General features: G+C 41.9%; 1 protein-coding gene across 1 annotated transcript in view; it reads left to right on the plus strand.

The window, feature by feature from the left end:
• The window catches only part of Tulp4 (TUB like protein 4), a 109773-nt gene that overhangs the window by 39626 nt on the left and 44107 nt on the right, over positions 1 to 26040 (plus strand). The window contains exons 2-3 of the mRNA XM_059272819.1: positions 5836 to 5964; positions 14670 to 14831. Of these exons, the coding sequence (XP_059128802.1) occupies positions 5836 to 5964; positions 14670 to 14831 (291 nt within the window). The remainder of the gene's footprint in view (positions 1 to 5835; positions 5965 to 14669; positions 14832 to 26040) is intronic.

The following is a 26040-nucleotide window of genomic DNA, read 5'->3' on the forward strand; positions in this document are numbered from 1 at the left end:
CATTCCTTACTATTGTGAACAGAGCATCAGTAAACATGGAGGCACACGTATCTGTAGTAGGGTTTGCAATACTTTGGTTATATTACCAGGACCAGTAGTATAGCTGGGTTACATGTTACTTACAGTATTGATTTCTGAGAAACCATCACATTGATTTCCATGGAGTATGCATCAGTTTATAGTCCCACCAGCAGTGAGGAAGGGTTCCTCATTCCTCATATCCTCTCCAGCATTTGTTGTTATTTCTTTTCTGTCCTGTTTAAGTTTTTTTTTTTAACTGTATTTTGTGTTTGTTTGCTTATTATGTTTGTAAGCACACGTGTGATCCCATGCATGACATAGTTTGTGGAGTTAGAGGACAACTTGCAGAAGTCAGTTCCCTCCTACTGTGTGAGTATCAGGGATCAACCTTGAGTCAGTCATCAGATTTGTGCCGTTACCTGCTGAGCCCTCTTGCTGGCCAACAGTTTTTGTTGTTGTTGTTGTTGTTGTTGTTTTCCAGTTTAAAAATACGTAGCTATTCTATATTCTGGATACTAACTCCCTGTCTGCAGTGTAGCTGCAAAGACTGTCTCCTGGTCTGAAGTGTTCCCTCTGCTCATGTTTCATTCACTGTCAGAGCTCTTCACGTTCCTGTGCTCTCATTGGTCAGATCCTGGGCTTGTTTCCTGTGCTGTTGAAGTCCAGTCAGAAAGTTCCTGTCTATGCCTATATCTTGAAGTGTTTTCTCTATATTTTTCTCTAGCAGTTTGAACATTCAGGTTTTATATTAAGGTCTTGGATAGATTTGAATTGATTCTTGTGCAGGGCAAGAGATAAGAATCTATTTTATTCTTCTGTAGCCAGATATCAAGTTTAGCATGCATCATTTGTTGAATAGACTATTTTTTTCCAGTGTATATCTTTGACATCTTTGTCAAAAATTAGATGGCTGTAACTGTTGAGGTTTATTTTTTGGTCTCTTTTTCTGTTTCATTGGTGAATATACCTGTTTTCGTCCCGGCCCCAAACTGTCTTTGTCACTGTAGCTCTGTGGTATAATTTGAGGTCAGATAATGTGATGCCTATAAGGGTTGTTCTTTCTGGTTAGGATTGCTTTGACTGTTGATGCATTTTGTGTTCCTATGTAGATTTTAGCTTTTTAAAGTTTTGTGAAGAATGTTATTGGAAGTTTGCATTGAATCTGTAGATTTCTTGTGTTGTCTTTCTTGTGCAGTTGAACTTGTTGCTGTTTCACTTAATAAGTTACAGAATCAGATGAGCTGGATGATGATCATCATAGGATTGTTATGGAGGCTGATTTTTTTAGATCTCATTATTGTTCAAATTGTGTTCTTTTTAGATTGAAGGAAACGGTCCTGAACATTGGTGATGCAGTTGCTCAGTGAAGTCATCTCATGTGTGTGTGTCTACACCATTTGGAGAGTCCTACCTACTTCAGGAGCCAAGCGTCAGCACTAACTGGCATTTATCTTGCTTTCCCTAGAAGTAACTCTAGGTATAAGGAGTGGAGTAGCATATTTTGGACCTTAGCTTATAACCCAAATAGGCTTCTAGCAGTCCTGTCCTATGCTTTTATTCAAGGTTTCTCTAACTTTAATAGCATTCAATAAATACTGATTGACAGCCATGCTATAAATTGATAGGGTGGATCTTACATTAGAGATGGTCATAAGTTATTCTTTTTGTTTGTTTCTTTCTTTGTTTTGCTTTGTTTTTTGAGACAGGGTTTCCTCTTGTATCCCTGACTCTCCTGGAACTCACTCTGTAGACCAGGCTAGCCTCAAACTCACACAGATCCTCCTGCCTCTGCCTTCTAAGTGCTAGGATTAAAGGCATGTGCCACCATACCCTGCTGAATGAACTGTTTGTTAGTTTGTTTTGAATACTCAAAGGCATGAATTAAAACTTATCTCACCTCCTTTTTTAGTAGATGAATGCAGCCTTCTGCTAACACTGTAGCTGGAGAAGTTCTTTGGTGCAGACTAAATTAATCCTCTTACCCTTTAGAAGTGTAGGAAAGTTGTGGCTTAGGATGCCTGGGTAAATCCATAGCATCTAACTTCATGATCTGGGCAACTGAGATCCCAGCTGACCCCTGGCTGGTAATTCCTCAATACTTTGGTATGTTCTAACATTGCCAAGGAGGCTGGCAGGATTTCGAGAACAGGAAATAAGCTGTTGGGAGATAAGGCAGGCAGCTGTGCATTGCAGACAGGAGAGGATATGAGAATGAACCAGCCAAACAAACATTAGCAGTTGTACTTCATTTTTAAATCAAGAAGCAATGGAAAGACTCCTGCTTCCAATTCAGAGTCATCCACCTACTCAGTTGTGCCAACTAGAACTTGGGGTGAAGAAGCATGTGAGGAAGGACCACATTTCCAGTTACTGCTACATCTCAACTCAATTCCAGAAGGATGAAACTGAGTCAGAATGTCTTGTTTATCCAACAGTAGCAACTGTGTTATCTTAAGATTTTAAAAAAAAATCTTACTTTAATATTAGAGATAATTTAAAATACATTTCATCTCGCTCTTTTGTGTTTGTGTCATTCTGTGACTGCAGGTTATTTCCGTGAAGAGGTGTTTCCTAGATGGTAGCTAAGTATGTGATCACACATGGCAGTGGCCACTAGTGACAGAAACATTCATTTTACAGACACCCTTAAAGTAGGTGAATGTTCACTATGCCCATCCAAAGAAATAATTTAAAAGCTGCAGTTATGAATATGGTGTTCCTGTTTGTTATATTCCATTCTTTGGTAGCCATTCTGAAATGGTTACGGGCTACTGGGAGAATAGCTTGTCAACAGAAACCAACTTGTAACCACCCACATATTTGTGTATTGCAGTGCTCAGGGCAAATCCCTGTCAGATCTGAAGGAAGTAAAGGAATTTGGCATTATTGTCTGTTAGGAACTTGTGAATTTTATGACACATTCAAATGTCATTTAAAGACTTCAGCTGTTGATTTTTTAAAAACAATCAAATCAATTTAAATAATCAAAACTAGATTTATGTAAGTGAATCTTAATTTGTTATTCCCTTATCCATACCTGTGAAGGTCTCCACTTCTATGCATTTGCAACTCTTGAATTGTATATAGAGCACTGTATTATACCTGTTGAGTAAACTGAACTCTGGGGCCAGAGATGCCTTAATTCCTTTCTTTGGCATCTAACAGTGTTTAGTTCATCTTAAGCATACAAGTAGTATTTACTCTTGTTAAAGTGCCTTTGGGAATTTGAAATAATTTTTAATACTTTTTATAGTTCAAAGATATAATTTAATAAGTATTAAAGCTTTCAGTTACATTATCATTTCAAAATACACTAAAAATAACTGGTCATTTTGAAGATGCCCTCAGTAACACAGATCCTGCATTCATAATGATAGCCACAGCCCATATGTCAGCGACAGACATGCAGGGCTGGCCAGAGCAAGGAAGAGATCTCAGTTCAGGCATGGCTGGATGGGGCTACTTGTGGATTTCTTAGTGTCTCCACCCTTGCAAGTTGACTGTAGCATGGTAGCCATCAACTGGATTAAGTTAAAGATTGCTGGGGTTCCAAAGATCACAACTAGACCGCTTCCTTTGTTTTTAGTAGTGTTATAAAGATGCAGTAATACTCTTTACCTCTCAAAAAAAAATTGAGGTAAGCAAACTAGGGCCAGCTCAAGGCAGACTAAGGCTATTCTTGGGGCCTCTTAGTTTTATCATGCCCCAGAAACACATCCAAAGACCTCCAGATCAGGTGTACCCCCTGCATAGTTTTGAGAAGTTATGGGACTTATGTATTGTTGGTCTGTAAGGAGGAAGTATTACAGACTTGAGGAGGGTCTGGCATTAGAGGAGGTCCACTAGCCCTCAGGCTTACTTCAATGTAGAACCTGAATTCAAACTTGGAAACCTTTACAGTGGCACTTCAAGTACACAACTAGGGAGAGATAAGAGCATGTGTCTCGATTAACTGGAGTGCTTTTGCTGATCGGTGACAGTCCTCTCCTGACACATCAGAGGCTCCATGTGTCTGTGGGTGTTCTGGGTCTCAAACTTAACTCTGAGCTCACTGAAGGTGGTGGAAGTGACTCATAGCCTCCAACTCAACATTAGCCACAAAGCATAAGTGTAATAATGATGCTGAGTTCATTACTGTCCCTAGGTGGGAACTGCCTTAGGGGACAGTCACGTGGTGAACCTTGATCTACTGGTTTCATGGTTCAGATTCGCAAGACTAGGCAGCTGTTCTCACTGCTGCATAGATGTTCCTGAACCTTTTAATTGGGACTCCCAGACTTGCCAAGTGTTTATTATGTAAACTCACAAACCACCTGACCGACTTCCTGCCTATTTTATTTTATTTTATTTTATTTTATTTTATTTTATTTTATTTTATTTTATTTTATTTTATTTTATTTTATTTTATGTTTTTTGGTTTTTCGAGACAGGGTTTCTCTGTGTAGCTTTGCGCCTTTCCTGGAACTCACTCTGTAGCCCAGGCTGGCCTCGAACTCACAAAGATCCACCTGACTCTGCCTCCCGAGTGCTGGGATTAAAGATGTGCGCCACCACCACCCGATGACTTCCTCCCTTTTAAAAATTTTATTATTATTATGTCTGTGTGTTTATGATGAGGAGGGCACACGTGTTAGCATACACATGTGTGGAGGTCAGGTGGTAGATTTGTGTAGTTGGTTTGCACTATACACCTTTACTCAGGTTCCAGGGATCAAATTTTGGTTTCTAGGCTTGAGGGAAGCACCTTTACCCACAGAAACATATTGCTGTCCCCAGACTTTCTATCTTTTTAGGTAAAAAGGTTACTTATAATTGAGAAAGATTAAAAGTAATTTCTCTGGATTTAGAATTTTCAACATTTAAATTTTAAGTTCTAATTAAAAAATTAGTAGTATATATTAATTTTGCAAAAGGAGTTAAGTTCCCATACTCATAAAATTAGAAGCTGTTTTAGGCACTGTTCTATTGCTGTGAAGAGCTGCCGTGACCAAGGTAACTCTTACAAAAGAAAGCATTTGATTTGAGGCGTGCTTATGGTTTCGGAGCCTTAGTCCATTATTCTCATCCTGGCCGGGAACATGGCAGCAGAGCAGTACCTGATCCATAAGCAGGGGTAGGGGGTAACACGGGCCTGATGTGGACTTTTGAAACCTCAGATCCCACCTCCAGTGACACACTTCCTCCAGCAAGGCCGCACCTCCTCCAGTAAGGCCACACCTCCTGATCTTTCTAATCTTTTCAGATAGTGACTAAGCATTCACCAGGATGATATGAGCCCGTGGGGATCATTCTCATTCAAACCACCACAGATGCTTATAACTTCATATTTCTCTCAGAAAAATCCAAAGCAACTGAAATCTTTCACCTGTGTTTTCCACATTGCCTTTGTTTAGATGCTAAGCTGTTCAGAAGTAAGATAGTCCAGAAAAGATAGAAAATTAAGCCTCATCTTTTCTTTTTCCTGTACTAAACAAAATAATACCATGATTCAAAAATGACAATTTTGTAAAAACCATCTCTCTACAGCACAGGGCCAGCAAATGAAAGATCATTGCACACCTGTGAGAGACAGGTGCTGGGTTCAGGTGGGGCCTCTCTTCATATAGTGTACATATTTCATTGTTTGCTCAGTTGTCTACTGTCTTCTAGGACATGTCAAGTGTGTCTGGATTCATGTGAGCTGTACCTAGTTCTTACACTAATCCCCACATTCTCTTCCTTCCTTTTCCTATTTAGGTTTGGGATCTGAATACTTTATGGAAATGAACTTGACCAGTTGTTTTTCTTGTTTTTAACATTTTCTTGTTTTTCTAGGTTGTGCTGGTGAGATGGAATGAGCCATACCAGAAATTGGCCACATGTGATGCAGATGGAGGAATATTTGTATGGATTCAGTATGAAGGCAGGTGGTCTGTGGAACTGGTCAATGACCGTGGGGCTCAGGTGAGTGGATGGTAGACTTCTTCTAGTGAAACACTGCTATTTAGAGGTCACCAATTTAAAAAAAATTAAAAAAAAAAAAAGACGTATGGGGGCTGTAGATGCTCAGTGGTTAAGAGTGCTTGCTTGTCTTGCAGAAGACTTGGGTTTGGTTCTCAGTACCCACATGATGGCTCACAACCATCTATAACTCCAGGTCTGGGAGATCCAATACCTTTTTCTGATCTTTGTGAGCACTTGGCATGCACATGGTATTCATACACATATGCACACAAAAAACTAATGCACATTGAAAACAAGAATCCTATACTTTAGCTAGATGGATAATTACAGCATTTCAGAGACCCTATAAGCAACATTAGAAAAGTATCTATCTCATAGATATCCATATGAATTCTGTGTGCAGGCTCACAGAGCTACTGCCTCATAGTCCCCAGCATAGGGGCTAAACAGTAGCCATATGGCATCCCCAAAGTCACATTTCAGGCATTGAGCCTGCAGGTCACATGCAGTGACATCTGCTAGGTGTAAGCAGTGTTTGAGGCACTTTCCATGAACAGTTTGATTTAATTCTCAGTGACCCCTGAGACAGGGATCATTACTGTCACCCTATTATAGATAAGGAAACAGGCACAGAGAACTACTTTACACTTAGAAATCAAGGGCTGGGCTTCTGACCTATGTGGTCTGACCACAGAGCTCATGCCCTTGTCCTTGCAAATGGACATGCACTTCCCATGGACCTGCAGTGTAGCATGAATCTTAGAGAGTATTATTAATAAAATCAAACCCGGAGCCAAGTATTGGAGTGAAATGCTGGTAGATCAGAGAGACAGAACAAGCCACAGAGCACCTCACCTGGCCAACTTCTCAGCTGGACTTGTTTCCTCAGACTGGAAGCTTCTGTGTCCTCATCCCAGTGGCTCTCAGCTGAACTGCTGCTCGAAAGCCTGAAGCTTAACCAGCCAAATGCTTCTAGTTTCTGGTCCTCACACCTTATAAACCTTTCTGCTTTCTACCACCACTCCCTGGGATTAAAGGCTGCTTTCTGGGATTAAAGGCAGGAGTCACCATGCCTGGCTGTTTCCAATGCGGCCTTGAACTCACAGAGATCCAGAGGAATTTCTGTCTCTGGAATGCTAGGATTAAAGGCGTGTGCTAACATTTTCTAGCCTAAGTATCTTGTGGCTTTTCTGTTCTCTGACCCCAGATAAGTTTATTAAGGTACACAATATTTTGGGGAACACAATACCACCACACTGCAGACTTCTATATTTGTAGTTTTCCTTCAAAAGGTCTGATTAGTGTCACAGGGCATGTACCATTTCCTTCTTTCCTCACTCTGAGGCATGATGGAAACAGATGAGGTTTTATCAGTGTCAGTGGATCCCATTATGCTTACCTACTAAATGAATGTACTTTCACATGAAAAAAGAATTCTCTGTTTTCTCCTGTGATGGGCATGCTGTAAGACCCTCAGCCTAATCAACTCTAACAATATCTTAATGCCTTGGAATTTCATTTCACCTGAGTATCTTTCAAATGTGGGGAGCTTTTAACATTTAAGTACCAGGTGAGAAAGGAGCACATGATGATCCTATAGACTAGAAATGTACAGTGAAGCCCTCACAGGGAAATAGTTAAAATAGTGTAAGAAACCTTCAACAGTAACTGCGCCCCAAGGACAAGAACTACCTTTGATGAGTGTCCATAAACACAAGCAAGGAGGAGTGCCAGACAGCTTAGCCTCACACTGGAGGGTAGGTGCTGAAGGGCAAGCCAGAACAGTCCAAGGCCCAGTTCTGTCATAGCAGTAGCTCAACAGGAAGTCCTTAGAGTAAAGACCAAGTGTATCAGGGAAGATGACAGCAGAAAAGAGCCCCAAGACTCTTCCCTTGGTCAGGAGGCTGTGAGAAACAGCCAGAGAGAGATTAGCACATGGACTAAGACAGCAAAGGGGTGACCACCGGAAGTACCTCACAGAGTCCAAACTAAACACAGAGCTCCTGCTTCAGCACCTGCCTGCATGCTGCAATGCCCACCATGATGATAGTGGACTAAACCTCTGGAACTGAGCAAGCCCCAGTTAAAAGCTTGCCTTCATTAGAGTTGCCTTGGGTGTGACGACTAAGACATATGCCATAAGTGCTTTCTTTTTTTTTTTTCCCATGTGTTTTTCTTTCAAGCTTCACAGGAACTTTATTCTGAAAATTTGCTGTTCTCAGCAAATAGAAGAGAAAAAGTCCAGGTCAGGATGTTCAATAACTTGCCTAACGAGGTTTATGGCCATTAAAGTGAGAACCCAAACCCCATTGTCCTTCTAAAACATTGTACCACCCTTTTTCTAGGCAAAACAAAACAAAACTCCAAACCATTCTGTTTCTCTCTGGCAAAAATCCATGTGTTCATACTATATCCCCAACTGCCCAGACTTTATTATTGTTTGAAAGACCCACCCTACCAGCCAAGAAGCAGCACCACCGCATGGTTGCCCCAGCACTGTCCTTTCTCAGCAAGGACGCCCCCCCCCACTCCAACCCCCATTATCTCCATCTGGCAGCTGTGCAATTGATAACACCTGTCACGTCCCTACATGGTTTTTTCCAGAGACTTTAGAACAGACACACATCAGACACAAGAAAAATAGAGGACAAGTGAGCTGGTGTGGACCATAGAACACCTGGCAGCACTCAGAGCTCACAGGGGACTGTGCCTGCAGGGGCTACTGAAGTATTGCTTTAGCTCATGACACAGTGGCAATTTTTATGTTCTTTTGATGTTTAAAACTGGTTCTTCAGACCCTAGAAGCTATGAGCAGTTGCTGTCATTCAGTACTAACATTTGGAGGAGTCCTGTTTGCTTTTGATAATGTGGAGTTAGGGCTGACCTTATTTAAAAAAACAAACAATTCCACAGACAGATAATGAATGCTGCTCACTGATTGAAGCAGTATGTGCTTAGTACCCCTGGAAAAGTGTCTGGCAGAAAGAACAGTTGTGCAGCTTGGTGGAGGAGCATCCTTAAGCCAGCTCAAAGAAAAGCATCACTGTTTTAGAAGGAGCAACAGATGATCCTTGCTAAAGCGTGCACAAAGTAATCGAGCAATTGACAAAAGCTGAGTGATGCTGTAGCAGTTTCTTTTTCAGGAAATGATCAGGAGGCCATTGTTTCAAAGTGGGTGTGGAACAGTGCACGCATTCTTCCATAGTGTTAGTCACTGAGGGTGGCTGTGCCAGGCACATACTCTCAGAAGGTCTGATGAAAAGCTGCCTCAGGCAGTGGTGTGGCCAAGCTGCTGCTCAGCTTCAATTAATCTGATAACTCTCTTCAGTAAATGAGACTAATAGGCCTTTGCAGTCCTAAAACAATCCCCCGAAGGAATTTCTGCTATTTTTTTCTAGCATTTAGTACTTGTTCTCCATTTTTATTTCTCCAGTTTGGGAAGATGGAGACAGGCAGGCACGGGGTTGGGGGTAAACACTAAGGTACACATCCTTGGTTCTTTCAGACATGACCTCCCTAACTATGTATACCTTCTGCTGATTTGAACTCAGGATCTCCTAGCTTCTACTCAGCAGATACCATGCATTCCTACTGCCTTGTGCTAAGGTAGTAGACTCAGTCGATTCATTTCAACATCTTATATTACCTTTTTGTGAGATTGTCAGTGGCTTTTATTTCTTTGGGGGTGGGGATAACACCCCAAAAGCACATGAAGCAAAAGCAAAAATAAACAGGCTTATATCAAACCAGAAAGCTTTGTATAACAAAGAAAATGACAGCCTTTAGAATGAGGGATGTTTGCAAACAGTACATCTGACAAGAGGTTAAGATTTAGAGTTGAGTGGAATATAACAGAAAAAAAAAAAAACCTAAGATGATCCAATTAAAAACTGGACAATAGACCTAAATAAATACATCTCAAAACATACAAATAGACAGCAGATGTATGAAGAAATGTTCAAAATCAGTAATCATGGAAATGCACATCACAGCCACAGTGAGATACCATCTCCTTATGAGAAGTCTACTGTCAAAGAGACAAATTAGTGCTAGTAAGAACATGCATGCTGTTCTGGATGGTCTTATGTCAACTTGACATACAAACTGGAGTTACCTGAGAGGAAGGAATCTCAATTGAGATGTTGCCTCCATAAGACTGGCTATAGGGCATTAATTGGTGATTGATTGCAAGGAGGACCCAGCCCATTGTGGGTGGTACCACCTCAGGCAGGTGGTCCTGGGTTCTACAAGAAAACAGGCTGAGCAAGCCATAAGGAGGAAGCAAGTAATCAGCACCCTCCATGGCCTCTGCATCAGCTCTTGCTCCAGGTTTCTTCTCTGTATGAGTTCCTGTCCTGACTTGAACTGTCAATTATGGACTACAATGTGAAGTGTAAGCCAAATAAACCCTCTTCTCCCCATGTTGCCTTTTGGTCATGGTGTGTGGCAGGGTCCTGTGTGTTGTTCCCTTTGGGGAAGGGGGTCAAGTAGGCGCAGAGTCAACGTCACAGACTCCAGGAGAAATGTCAAAACAACAAGCTCAGTTTATTCAGGAAGAGGCAAACCTTATATCTCCTCCACCCAACCCTGGGGGAAGGTCTGATGAATATGCATCAGCTGGTGTGACTTGGCTGCCTCTCATTGGTCCAGGTCATCTCCAGATCATGTCTTAGCTGCTGTTGCTAAGGCCCTTAGGCAGACCCAGGTTGGTTCTCAGAAAGTATCTTTTTTACTGGTTTGTTGAGTTCAAGCCTGTTAGGGATGAGTCATCCCACAATGGTGTTTCATTGCAACAATAGAAACCCTAACCAAGACACATGCCGTTGTTAGGGATCTTAGTACAACTGTCATGAAGAACACTATAGAAGTTCCTCCAAAGTTTAAAGTTGGAACTACCATATGATCCTTAGCCCACTGATTAATACACACAGCAGAATGCTATTCATCCACAAAGGGATGAAATTACTCATTTGCAGCTGTTGGTGAAACTGGAGGTCATTGTGTCACTGAAGTAAATATGCCACAGAAAGACAAGTATCAATGATCTTATAGTCCAGTTCTGGAAAGATTCTTTTCAAAGGGGCTGAATTAGAATGGTTGCTACAAGAAGCTAGGGAGAGAGAAGGGGAGATGGGGAAAGGTTGGTCAGTTAGCCTAAACTATAGTTAGGTCAAATGCAAGTAGTTCTGGGTGTTGCACAGTAGAGCAGGACTTCTTTACTTGTCCATTTATGACCTCTTTTCACCCATGAAATCCTTCCAAGATAAGTATATACAATGAGCATGTAAATAAAATATTTACTGATAATAAGTCAAAAATTTACTTTAAAACAATTCATATATATACATATATATACATTTTTTCACTTATTAAAGATAAAGCAAAATTTCATACTAATAAGATGAATGTGTTCAGTTTTTTCTCTAAAAAGTTAAATATTGGTTGGGCATGGTAGGTTATATCTATAATCCCAGCACTTGGGAGGCAGAGGCAGGAGAACAGCTCCAAGTTTGAGGCCAGACTAGACTATATACCAAGTTCCAGGCCAGCAGAAGACCACATAAGGAGAGCTGTTATCAAAAAATAAACACAAAAGAATCGAATCTTGGCTGAACATTTGATGCTGCAGTATATACACTGTCTTCAATAGATTTTTAGAGTAGATTGGTATTTCAATCTTAAAATCATCAATGCTGAAAATGCCATTTGCATAAATATGTAGCACAAGATGGCAGAAGTATATGTAGTCCATTTTAGAAATTGTTGGAAATTCTGCCCTAATCCCAAGCTAAAATTCATAGAATGATTTTATGAAACTCAAGTCAGCAACTAAAATACCAGTTTTAAAAATCAGACATTCTAACACAGTGTGGTTAAACATAACTCACACAATACATGCTGAAGGATAATAGTAGAAAATAAGAAGTCTCTTTTTTTTTAAATAAAGTGAATGTTTCTGCACAAGAAGAAAGCTTTGTGTGTGAAGTAAAAACAGTTCAGTTTGTAAGGTATGACAGATTTGAATTTGAGTGGAGGTGCTTCAGACAGCATTTGTTGGTATCTCATGGTGAACAGTGGTTGTGCATAGTTCAAGTGTGTGTATTACATGTTCAGAACCAAGGCTATAGTGAAGTCTCACCATGCAACACAGGCAAGCGCTGGCAGAAACACCATGGGCTCATTATGTGTCTGATTGTGGATTAATTTTTGGTCATTGCATGCTCAGAAACCTTTTATTTCTGCCAAAATTTTTGGAAACCTTATATTCCATTATTTGACTTCATATGGGATTATGAATAAGTTTAAGAAGCTAAACAACAGAGTGATTATAAATAAATAACTATAATGTACTATTTATTGCTTCTTATCATTGGCTGTGTGTTTTAGCTTTCTAAGACATTCCTTTTATTATAACTCTTTCATGACACATAATTAAAGTACATGCAAATAATAATGGTCTTTGGGGAAAATGTGAAATTTATTGCCCAGTGTAATATGCTGTCTCTGGAATCTTCATGTTCTTAAGAGAAACTAGTTCATGTAAGTGGATGGAACATGATGTGAAGCCAGAGTTCTGAGTTTTTCCTAAAGAAACAACTTTGTCCAGTGACTTACAACAGCTGTTGAAGGCCTGTTCCTCAATCAGTGCCATGTCACTGTAGACACTGCTCAGCGGTGCCAGCTTCAGCCTGCTGAGAAAACAGCTGAGAGTGCCTTTTCTTTACTGTTTTCTTATTTCTTGAAATGTAATAGATACGTAGCAATGTCCCAAAGTTTTTAAAAGAATATATCCAAGTATAAGCAACAGTAAAGATTATGGTTAGTGATTTTTGTATGTGAGAGAGAAAAGTGAAAAAGAAACAAATAGTTGCACAGACTTAAAAAGGAAATTAAGGTGGTAGAGATAGAATCAAATCCATCAATGAAGAGAGTAAATAGCAATAAAAAATAGAAGTGGACAGAGTCTCCTTTTAAAAACCTGGATGGGGCCAGAGACGACTTAGCTGGTAAAGTGCTTCGGACGAAAGGCAAGGCCCTGATTTACTAACTCCTTGGTTCACTCTTGTAATGCCAACACTTAGGAAGCTGAGCCAGGAGGATTGCCACGAGTTCAAGGGCAGCAAGCTGGTCTGTGTATGCAAGCATAGCCTACTCTCTAAGGCTCTGTCTCACAACAGACTGCCCCAAATACCTGCATATTTGAAAACAAATAAATGTGTGTTAAATAACATCTATTAAATCCTGTATCTGTCGGGGGAGGGGGAGTGGCGGTAGTGCACGCCATTAATCCCAGCACTGAGAAGGCAGAGGCGGGCAGATCTCTGTGAGTTTGAAGCCAGCCTGGTCTACAGAGCAAGTTCTGGGCTACACAGAGAAACCCTGCCTTGGGGGGGAAGAAAGAAAGAAAAGAAAAGAAAACAATCAAATCCTGTATCTGGGGGCTGGAGTGATGGCTCAGTGGTCACCAGATTCAGAGGACCTTTGTATGGTTCCCAGTGCCCACCAACAGCAGGCAGCTCACAGCTGCCTGTAATGTCATACCCAGGGGACTTGGTGCTTTCTTCCAGCTTCTGTGCACATACCCTTAGACAGATACACATGTACATATGATTAAGAAGAATAAAATAAATATTTTAAAATTTCTGTATCTGCTAATCATGAAGACATGGTTAAATTGTTAAAGTCGTAATATGAAAGAAACATATCACCTTTCCCTGCCATGGTAGGAATCAAGATTGCGGTCAAGTTCTTTACTGCTAAACTACACTTGTTGCCTAGCCTTAATTATTTACACACTAGTCCCCCATCCCTCGGGTATGAGAATAGTGAAATATTGAAAAACCCATAGAAGTAATTCACAGAAAATTAAAGGAGAAAAGCAGCATTTGAGTACATGTTCTAAATAACACTTGAGTCACTCAATACAGTTCTGTGCTTTCCACTTAGGTCTCTACCCTGCACTCTGATCAGAGGATTCCTCTCTAGTACTGTGAGAGAATTAGAAGAGTAGAACTGGACCAAGAGATGGAGGTGGAGAACCTGTTACTAACTGTATAGGAGGCTGTGTGGAAAAGTCTTAAGAGCTCTGGAGCCAGGTGTCTCTGAGATGACTCTCAGCTCTGTCACTCACTGGCTGTATGGCTAAGGCTAAATTACTTCACTCCTCTGTGCCCTAGATTCTCTATAGATGGAATGATGCTACTTCCTTGGATGGCTGTTGTGGGCTTAATGAATTCAAGTACATAAAAGCCCTCTATAGTTCTAACACATAGTCCTTGCTGTATTTTGTTGCAGTGAGTTTACTGTGTTCTCCTTTCTCTTCACTCATCTTCCAGACTCTTCTCCAGAGTTGGGTCTGAAACTCAGGGTCTTGCTTCCCTACCACCCAGTACAATACCCAGCTCCTAGGTGGTGGGTTTTTTTGTTGCTGCTATTTTGGTTTTGTTTCTTGAGGAGGGGTTGATAGGTTGGTTTTGTTTTGTTTGGTTTTTGAGACAAGGTCTTATCTTGGAGCTAAGATTGATCTGGAACTCAAAATGTGATAGCGTGCAACTTGCCCAAAGTACAGGAATGCATCACCATCTCTGGCTACTATAGCCTTCCCTCATATAGTGTTGTCTTCAGGCTGTCTTGATCTTAAACAAAAGTTTAAAAGAGTTTTCCCTTTCATGCTGTAAGCTGACCCTTCTGCATATGTCTTTCAGGTGAGTGACTTCACATGGAGCCATGATGGGACTCAAGCACTTATTTCATACCGTGACGGGTTTGTCCTGGTCGGTTCTGTCAGTGGACAAAGACACTGGTCATCTGAAATCAACTTGGAAAGCCAGATCACATGTGGTATATGGACTCCTGATGACCAGCAGGTAATGATTCTGAAACGTCACTGTGCACTGTTGCCATAGCAGGTTGAGAAGGAGGCTGAGGGGGACAGATGCCAAAGCCTCTTAAGAATCGCAAAGCACTGAGGGCACCGTTTGCCAGTAGAACGCTGTCAAATATGCACAAAGCCTCCAGTTCCATTTCCAGCACTGAAGGGAAAACTAAAACAAAAAAGATAAATGAAACAAAGATTAGAGAAATCCTAATGTGGTAAACATTCAGTTATTGTTTTAATTACATGGAATTTCCATATAAATTCATTTTTAAAATCCAAATAAACAGCCAGTTGATCAATAGGTAACAAATAGAAAAGGAAATTCAGCTAATAATCATAATGTGGAAAAATTTTTCTCTGTAGGAAAAAATGAGCACTGTTCACTTAAGATCAGTAATAATGATATAATACAAAGGGGGCTAAGGTTATTGGGCCAGAGTGTGAACAGTGTCCCCGTCACTTCTGGTCAGGGAAGCAGTTGGCCAGAGTCTGTCAGAGGTTTACAGCTTGGGAATATACTTTGGGAACTTTTTTTTTCCCCACTAAATTCCCTTTCTCTAGTTACCACACATTCATTTCCTGTTTCCGTCATTTCAAGTTTAAACAGGCAAATGTTTTCAAATGTTGCATTTTGTTTGATTCTAAAAGTTAATGTTGTGTTAGGGAAGGCAACCCTGGCTGACATTGGATAGTGGACAAAGACTATGTATATTTCACTAAGACTGCTATAGCAAAGCACCATAGATAGGGTGGCTTCACCAGCAGGAACTCATTCCTCACAGTGCTGAGGCCGAAGGTCAAGACAGACATTAACATGTGTCTTTGGCTTACGGCTGGCCGCTGCTTATAGTGTCCTCGGGTCTCTACCTCAAGACACCCGCAACCCTGGAGTCTGTCTGTCTGTCTGTCTGTCTGTCTCTCTCTCTCTCTCTCTCTCTCTCTCTCTCTCTCTGGATGCCCACCCCATCAGGACCGCTTCAGTCCTTATCTTAGAATAAACTCACATCCAATAAATTTCCTGGAAAACAACATAATTTGGAGGCGTCTAATTCAGTTTGTAACAGACTAATAAATTATTGGAAAAGAGAAGTTCACAGAAACAGCAGTAGTATAAACAGCTCGATAAACTTGGGATGTGTTTATATTAGAACAATTGTAGGGCTTGGGGAAAAGGATGGCATACATTAAAAAGAAACATATGATCAGCAAAAAAAAGTCTTTAGGTCTCACACAGATCCAGGCAAATGAAGCAGTGACGCTTTTGCAACTTTAAGAAGTCACTGACATTGGTTTCCTCTGTGTCCTCTGGGATTTGGGAGACCAGACCACTTGGTCTCAAAGACCAAGTACTTTGAGAGGTAGACATTTGAAACTGTCCCATCAGTGGGTTTAAAGGTCTTGGCCATCTGTCCTGCTAATCATGAACACTACTGAGAGCTTGGGATTCATCTCTCTTCTTCAAAAAGGCAAAGGGAGTGGCAGCCGTTAACAGCTGGCCAGTTGTGCTTTATCTGACTGACAGAAGCCCCCAAATCAAAAAATGGAGACTTCTGTGGTAATAGTTTGTGAGTATATGTAGTAACGTGCAAGAGAGTCCATGACTCTTGCTTTTCCTAAAAGAATCTCAAGAAAACAGTTCTCAGGGGCTTTCCTCTGCCACAGGACAGGCTTCCACAGGACTGTGTGCTGTAGAAGGAGAATTCTTTACCCAATATACCTCTTGTTAGCTATATAGACTTGAGTTTCCCTGAGTACAGTTCATACTTATTCTGTAAACACTAAAACTTTTAAAGGGAAGGATTCTTAAATCTCATATTTTCTTACACACTCTTACAATGATTCTAAATAAAGTAGGAAGGGTCTCGATTGATAAATATTGAAAAACAATGGATCATCATGGCCTTAACGACCTGCTTACTGCCGCATGTGCTTCTGCTCTCTTGCTTGCCTGGCCTACCTTACGGCTTTAGAGTAAATGAGAATGCAACTACTAGACCAGAGGCTGAGGCCTTCCGGAGCTACCCTGGCTTCAGTCCACCGTGGCTTCTCTTTTCCACTCTCATTGGTGTTGGAGAGTTTATTCCAGAAAGATTTCGGCAACACATTCATATCTTACAAATGAAAGTTCCCCCAAATGAGTTTCTCTCTCCTGAAGCCAAGCTGTTACATTCCTCAGAGTCACGTGTCTCCAGTGGCTTCCGTACCAGTACCTTCTGGAGATGTTCTAGTCAGGAACCAACAGTTACCACACAGGTTCTTTAACAGGTTTGTTCTGGTCACCAGCAAAGGTCTTCAGCAAAGTCATGGATCATCAAAGTTTTAATCTACTATGTTTCTGAGTTTTTTGTTTTGTCTTTCTTTTTAAAGAAAGGATCTATTCCAAAAAGTGTGTGTGAGGGAAGGGAGAGACTAACCTTTTCTTTTCCTGCTGGGCTGAGCACAGCAGCTTTTGAGTCTTTCCCAGGGCAACAGAAGCCTTTGCCATAGGACTCACACCCTGCAGGCTCCTGGGGAGGCAGGAGTGGAGCAGCCAGGAAATGTTTCCTGCAGTGAAGGCAAATCTGCTGCGAGTGATAAACAGTCACCACTGTTTTAGGTTTTCAAGTTTGACAGTTTTCTACCGAACGTGTGTCTCTTCTGGGTGTTAGACCACCTGTGTGTCAAGTTGTAGAAATGTGCTTTTTGGTTATAAAGCTGCTGTTGGCTGAGAAAGCAGAGGCTGTGTGACCCAGAGAGCTCCTTCTGTATCTGACAGCGGCTGCCACTCTGCTGGGCTAAGGCTGGGAGGGCAGACACATTCTGAAAAGACCTGTGCCAGTACACTGGGTATGGGTGAACTCAAACTCACTCTGGTTGATTGTGAAAATACAGCAGAGCTGGGCATGTTGGTGTAAACCTTTAATCTCAACACTCAGGAAGTAGAGGAAGGTGGATCCATCTCTGTGTGTTTCAGGACAGCCTGGGCAACAAAGCCAGTTCCAGGACAGCCAGAACTACGTAGAGAGACTGGGATTCAAATAACAGAACAAATACAGCAAAAACTGACAAATGACAGAGTACTTGCTTAGCATACACATGGGCCTGGGCTCAGCATTACACATATGTGCGCTCGCGCTCTCTCTCTCTCTCTCTCTCTCTCTCTCTCTCTCTCTCTCTCTCTGTCTCTCTCTCTCTCTCTCTCTTTCACACACACACACACACACACACACACACACACACACACACACCCAAAGAGAAAAAGTGATAAAAAAAATGAAAAAAAAAGAGGCAAAATGTTGGTTTCTTTATTTCATTTGTTTTTGACAATACTAAGATTGCCCTTAAAAGTTTAATGATTAATTAAAAATCTTAATTTAGATTTAATAAAACAAAAATATGTAAACTTAGAAATCTCAGGGACTAGGGAGATAGCTCAGTTAATAAAGTGCTTCCACAAACCCTGAGGACCTGATTTTGGCCTCTGGTAAGCCTCAGGGCCTAGTGAGAAACCCTGTTTCAAGTCCTGATTCCACTTTACCTTGACAGAAAATGAAAGTTTTATTCTAATGACGTACATACATAGAGAAGACCTTTACTTCATATGGTGGCTTTCCTGGCTTTCCCTCAGTGTCACCTAAAGATGACTGGATAAACTCAGTGAACTTAGAATAATACCAGCACACATCAGAAAATGTTTTATGCTAACCCTCCTTTTAGGAGATGAGACAAAATAACTCTTTCAAGGTTAAAAGAGAGGGGGAGAAATGTGGCCGATCATGCCTGCATATTCTAAGATCTGGAAAATAACAAGAAAACAAAAAACAGAGTCTTTACTTAGTAACTGTCAAATATTTACCATTTACTGGAAATGAGCAGTGCAAGTAGTGCTTTAAATAAATCACTAAATCAGTACCTAATAATTGGTCTTTCCCCCCATTCCAGTACAAATGCACTGTCTATTAAAATAAACACGTTTTGAATGAGGACGAAGAAAGACACACCTCTAAAACACAGCCCCGTGAGCAGGCCTTCGAAGTGACACAAATACCCAGTGTGCCACTCACCAAAAAGGAGGCCCAAGGTGGTTATCTACACTTGAGTTTTTATGAATGATTCCAAGTGATGCTGGATCCTCTTAGCTTGTTGAATCAGTGAGGACTGTCTAGACCTGTTGGGAAGCATCCTTTTCTGTGCAAAGGACCCAGGACCAGATCCAGTTTGTGGTCAACTGGTTCTGTTATAACTCGTACTTTCAAACACTGCTCCTACCCCTCCTCTGCCAGCCATAAAAGCTTTCCAGTCTGATTTTAAAATGCTACAAATTTATCCAAGTATATTCCTAAATATAGTGAAAACATTTTTTTTTTCTTGTTGCTACTAATAAGCTTCTTCACAAAAGGACAAGTGGAAGGCTGGGTGTGGTGCATTTGGACAGAGGCAGGCTGCTGTGTAAATTCGAGGCCAGCCTAGGGGTTTAAGAGGTTGTACCACCTGTGTCTGTGCTGCTCCACAGTACTTGAGATACCTAGTGAGGAAAACAGTCCCCCAGTCTCTCCAGGACTATGACTGGTGCCAAGGACAAAACAAGCACACCACAGGCTAAATGGGAAGGGCAGGTTTCAGCTGCAGTGGCTCCTGAAGCAGCCAGGAGTGCTGAAGGAAGCTAGGCCGCTCTGCCATCTGTGCAGACGTGACTGGGTGGAGTAAAGACCGAAGGAGGAGGAGGAGAAAGAGGCACCCGACACTGTGGAGCAGGAAGACCGCAAGCAGGAAGAACCTGTAGATAGAGTTAGGATTCCAGATCCACTTAGCTGACCTCCCCCAATCAGGACCTGCGACCTGTCTTGGGTTGTGGCCTGGAACTAGTTCTTAGAGACCTTGAGCTTTCACAGGCAGGAAGTTGAGGGAGGCCAGTGTCATTCTAGGGCCATGGCCTTGAGTTTTTAGAAATACTATCAGTGTTCACTCAAGGCTGGGAGAGGGAGAAGGGGAGTGTATGAAAGTATTTGTGCTGAAATTCTGCATTTTCTTAGGTCACAGTTAGGTGTAATCAAGGTCAGGGCTCGAAGACTTGGACTGGAGTGTGATTGGGGATAGTTTTTATACTGAAACAGCACATATCTCTTCTCTGAGAAAGCACACATCCCCTCAGTGTCAAGGGCAGACGTGCTAAATGGGCTGCTGTAGACAAGCATGAGAAGACCACCTAGCAGTTCCACAGGAATGCCTGTGGAGCCCTGGAAGATTGATTCTGGAGGCCAGCCATCTGGCCAGACACTTCATTCAGATAAGGCCCATCATCAGGCTGTGGTAGTGGAAAAGCCATTTGAAGACGGTATAGCAAAAGGTTGACTTTAAGATGTATATACAACAATTTTCTCCCACCTTCCATTCTTAATTTGTTCAGTGTTTATTTCATGAAAAGTTTCTATTTACTGTATCTTGTAATTTATCTAGTGATTCAGTAACTAGCTGAGCACAGAGAGAGCCATGAACAACCAGAATTCTAATGTGTGTTGGAGCAGGGTCTTGCTAAGCAGCTCAGGCTGGGCTCAGATTGGTGGTTCTCCTACCTCAGCCCCCTGAGTACAGAGATTACAGATGTGCACCACTGTACCCAGCTCTGGGTCTCAATTGCTCCCTTCAGTAACCAAATGTGAAACACAATGTACAAATACAGTAGCTGCACCTCTTTCAGTTAAAGAAAGTTCTTCCACAAAGCACTCAAGAAAATTTTCAGAATACATGCAAAACAAAACTAAATGCTCCAAACTAGAAGTAAAATAGCATAATGGTTGTATAAGGATAGCCAGGAAAGGCAGGAGTCTGTCTCCTAACTCTTCCCTCTTTTCCTCACTTGTGATGATTCATGTACTCCTTGCCTGTTTTAGAAAGGAATCTTCCCATATATGATTAGTTAAGGGCTTAAAATAAAGATGGGGTTCCCTTTTTACAGTGTAGCACTACTTTAGAGTCAGTCCTGGATCTGTGGGGAGGAGGGAGGAGAACCACTCTTGGCATTGGGCTCATGGACAAGCTCATTTCTGGGCAACAGAGGGTAACTCCTCCCAGCTGTCTAGGCTAGTTTAGAAGTGGTCTTTCCTGAAGCAAAGAGATGAGGTGTCTTCAGAATGACAGAATTACAGGTTTATCTCTAAGACACAGATTTAGAAATGATGGTTACAGTCAACTGTGAAACTTCATTTCATGCCTTTTCAAAGTAAAACAGGAATAGTCTGTCAGGTGAGCAGTTCTTTCATTTACAGCTGCCCCATTTTAGGAATGGATTCTTTAGTTACATCATGTCCAGGCCTAGCCTTGATGCTCCTTTGAAGGTCACTGTTCTAAAATGCACCAGGGAGGTCTTTGAGAGAGGAGTTTGGTGTGAGTTATACATCAGAATGAATGCTCCCTCTGAAGAAAAGGAGGGATGTCCTTTCATTCTGGTCCTCAGCAGCCCATTCAGGTCTGCCACTAACAGTGCTAAGGTTTCCCTAGCTCCAGGCCATAAAGCTTATGGAAAAAGTCACCACCTCCTTCAGGAACTAATTCTAGTGCTGGTAATTACATGCCATTACAAAGAGCTGTTCACAAAGCATGTGTTGTTGACATACAGTTCCTCAGTCTGATCTTACCCAAGAGAGTAGATGAGTATTCTGTCCAGAGTTAAAGGTACTGGTGAGATGCTGCTGTTTCCAAAATAAGAGTCCTAGGAATGTTGCTTCATCTTCGTCCTCTCCTGCTCAGGGTTGGAGCTTAGCTCCCAGTTCATTGTAAACCACTGGGAACAATTGGGCTTATCTAGTTCTATTTGGAAATGGCTTACACTTCAGCATTGCTGTTCATCACTGAAGAAAGTCAGAACAGAAACTTAAACAGGGCAGGAACCTGGAGGCAGGAGCTGATGCAGAGGTCATGGAGGGATGCTGCTTACTGGCTTGCTCCCCATGGCTTGCTCAGCCTGCTTTCTTATAGAACCCAGGACCACCAGCCCAGGGATTGCACCACCCACAATGGGCTGGGCCCTCTCTCATTAATCACTAAGGAAATGCTCTACAAGCTTCCTACAGCCTGATCTCATGGAGACATTTCCTCCCTTCCTTCATCCTTTCCTCCCTCCCTCCCTCTCATGTATTTGTTTGTTTGTTTGTTGATTGATTATTTTTGTTTCTTTTTACATCTTGATTGAAAATTCCCCTCCCTCCTCTCCTCAGTTGCCCCACTACCCCATCCACTGTTCCTTCTCTGTTTGTCTTCAGAAAAGGGCGGGCCTCCCATGGATATCAACTAGCCACGGTATATCAAGTTGCAGTGAGACTAGGCACTTCCTCTCCTGTTAAGGCTGGGTGAGGCAACCTGGTAGGAGGAAAGGGTCTCCAAAGCAGGTAACAGAGTCAGAGAGAGCCCCTACCCCCACGATTAGGAGTCCCACAAGAAGACCAAGCTAAACAGCTATAATATATGTGCAGAGGGCCTAGGTCAGGCCCATGCAGGCTCCTGGTTGCCAGTCAGTTCAGTCTCTGTGAGCCCCTCTGAGCCCAGGTTTTCTTTGGGTTTTCTTCTGGTGCCCTTGAACCCCTCTGATGCCTACCATCCTTCCTCCCCTCCTCCACAGGATTCCCTGAGCTACACCTAGTGTTTGGCTGTGGGTCTCTGCATTTGTTTTTTTCCTCTTGCCAGTTGTGTTTGCTTCTATTCTAGGTCTCTGAGCTATCCCACCTCTGGGTTGGAGGCAATTTCTTTTCTTTTCTTTTTTTTTTTTTTTTTTTTTTTTTTTTGAGACAGGATTCCTCTGTGTAGTTTTGGTGCCTGTCCTGGATCTCTCTGTAGACCAGGCTGGCCTTGAACTCACAGAGATCCGCCTGGCTCTGCCTCCCAAGTGCTGGAATTAAAGGCGTGCACCACTACCAACTGGCCTTGGAGGCAGTTTCTTAATTGAAGTTCCCTCCTTTCAGATGACTTTAGATTGTGTCAAGTTGATGTAAAACTATCCAGCACACATGTGGATTAATAAAATCACATTGTTGCTTTAAAAAAAATGGAACTAGAGAAATGGCTCGGCCATTAAGAGTGCTTCCTGCTCTAGCAGACCCCCCAAGTTTACTTCACAGCACCCCTCTGAGGTGGCTTACCATGTCATCTGTAATGCCAGCTCTAAGAGAGCTGACTGTTGACTCATGGACACATACCTACACACATTATGTATAATTTTAAAAATACAGTAAAATAAATCTTGAGAAGTTGCCTTGTACTTTGTATTTCCAGCTGAGATGTGATTGAAATGCAGAGATAGCATTATTAGCTGTCTGCTGATAAAATTGTAGCATAACCTTACAGACTCTCATGCCTGCTCTCACGTGAAGAACAGGAGCCACCAGAAGAAATAGTAAGAAGGAAATGGGAGGGCTGTCTTTGGGGAGGATGTGAATATTGGGTTTTAATTGAAAGAAAAAAGTCAAAGTTTGATTGATAGAAAAATTTGGGCAAAAGCCAATGATTTTTGCCGAAATTAATTTACAATAGTCATTGATCATTTGTTACAGAACCATGTGACATCTTGGGATGCAGACATGCCCTCAAGAGATATGATAGAGACTGACCCAAAACCAGAATGGAGTATAGAGTACTGTAAATAAAAGCTGTGGTTAGCCTGAGATCAATTCTGTATGGAGAGCCCCGAAGTCCTTACGTGAGGCATGAGTACCTGTTGTGTTCTAGACAGATGCTGGGCATTGGAGCCTAAACAGAGCCACAGTCTTTACTGGCAGGAAGGTCTGTGTGTTTGCTCTAGGTGAAGGCAAGAACATGCATTTCTCCTTGGACATGCTAACATGGAAGGGCTTTTGACACTTCCGGGGGAATATAGCAGGTGGGCAGTTGGAGATGTTATTCCAGAGCCTAGGAGAGAGACTTAGGATGGGACTGACTGTAGCTGAGATTTGTTAGGCTGTTGGCATGATTGTAGTCTCTAAGAGAAAGAGTTAGGCCTTACCTTGAACAGCAAGACAAGGAGAAGCTTGGAAGAGGCTGCTGTGCTGGGGAGGAAACCCCAGCCCCAGTTTGCCTCAGCTGTACTTCTTACTTGGCTAGGACTGTGGCCAGAGACTGATGTCTTCCCACATGTGTATTAATAAATATTACATTGTCTTGTTTTCCTGAAGTCCTTGCCTCCCAGAAGCTTTTTCTCATTTGTAGTGTTCAGGTGTGAAAAGAACTTGTAATAAGATTGTTGTTTTTCAGCTCTGACTTCATGCTGTATTGGTGTTCTTCAGTTACCTGTAACATACTTATTCCAAAGCAGCTGCTTTCTCAGTCACGCTGACAGCTAGACTGGGAGGGTTCCTTCCCTTTCAGCCCGTCTCAGTAGTGGACGGTCTTCCTGTGGGAGACATAGTTGGAATGAATTCATAGTGAGCTCTTGGAGCTGGTGTTTTGTTCTCTCTTGCTTTGGTGTGGATCTTGAATAGCAGTTACTCATTAAATTGCCAGTCCTTTATTTTAAAGACTTACATGTCGGCTCTCCTAGCTGCTCTCTGTTCATTCTCTAAAATAGAAACTGAGTGCCACTAAACGCAGAGGCGTGTCCTGCCCTTTGCAGACACTTTGCCTCGCTTAATGCACAGTAACAGGTCGTGGGGAGACACATGCTGATATACAAAGTTCCCATCCTTCAGATTTCAGCTCAGGCTGCCAGAACAAAGTACTGTGAACAAGTTGGCAGAAAGAGACTTCAATTCCTTCTATTTCTAAGGAGGTCAAGATAAAATGTCAGCCAGTTTGATTACTGGTGAGGACTTTTTTCAGATTGCAGATGGCTGACCCCAGGTACTCACATTGCATCTCTCTGATGCTTGGAGGGAGAGAGGGAGAAAATACAGCTTGTATCTCTTCCTTCTAGAGGGGTACCAATCCCTGTTCTCACCACAAAGGCCCCATTCTTGGGACATTATCTAGACCTACCCCTCCTGTAGGCCTCATCTCAAATTGCTATTAGCATATGGATTTGGCAGACATAAACAGTCCGTTGACATTCATGTCCTCAGAAGGGGGCTAGACGAATAGTCACATGGCAAAGACAGGAGGTGATGAAGGTGCCAGTGAGAATACTAGTTTCATATGAGAACCCACAATAGTCAGGATGCTTGGAATTCTTCAGGATTGTCATTCATTAGTCCTGAGTACTTTTGAAGAATTGCTGTCATCTGCTAGCGAGTTGTTTTCATCAATAAGTCTTATGTCCCCAAATGGCCCTTCACTTCACAGGAAGCCACATGGGAATTTGGGAGCGAAGAAGAGAAATATCCTCCATAGGCACTGTCCATAGCATTAGTGTTGCTTGGGACCTACTATACCTTTTTCCTTTGGAAACATGCATCTCAGTTGAAAGTATAAGAAAACATGTTCTGTGCTTGTTGTTGCAAACTGTTCATTAAGTACATTAAACACCTGCTTGTTTGAGTGGAGAATTCAGCAGGTCTGAGCTGTGTTCTTACATTCCGTCTTTGTGCCCATGTTGCTTGAATGTACTGTAGACATGCCATCAGATGTTGGGTTTTTCTGTTGGCAGCCAAGATGAATTTCTCTGTTACTAATAGTTCTGTCTTATTTACCTTTAATCTGCATGCACTGATGAATTCATCATTAATGATGGGTGATGTACCTCTGCATGCTGTGAATGTGTTGCTCTGATTGGTTGATAAATAAAATGCTGATTGGCCAGTAGCTAGACAGAAAGTATAGGTGGGATAAACAGACAAGGAAAATTCTGAGAAGAGGAAGGCTGAGTCAGGAGCTGCCTTCCAGACACAGAGAAAGCAAGCTATAATGACAAAACTAAAAAAAGATACCAAGCCACATGGATAAACATAGATAAGAATTATGGGTTAATTTAAGTGTAAGAGCTAGTCAATAAAAAGTCTGAGCCTAATGGCTGAGCAGTTATAATTAATTTAAGCTTCTATGTGTTTACTTGGTAGACTTGAATGGAAGAGATTGGTCCTGACCGACGGCCAGCCAGGACACAGGAAAACTTCCAACTACAATTACCCCTGGGGGAAATTTTTTCATTAAAGTATAGATAATGTTTAAAGGACTATTTGGCATGGTAGTCCATGCCTAGTCTCACAAAACTTCAGAATGTGAGGCAACAGGCTCACAAGTTTGAATCTAGCCTGGGCTATACAAATCCTGTCTCAAAAATGAGAGCAAAACAGAATATT

Source organism: Peromyscus eremicus, chromosome 8b (genome assembly GCF_949786415.1).
Source record: "Peromyscus eremicus chromosome 8b, PerEre_H2_v1, whole genome shotgun sequence".
NCBI lineage: Eukaryota > Metazoa > Chordata > Mammalia > Rodentia > Cricetidae > Peromyscus > Peromyscus eremicus.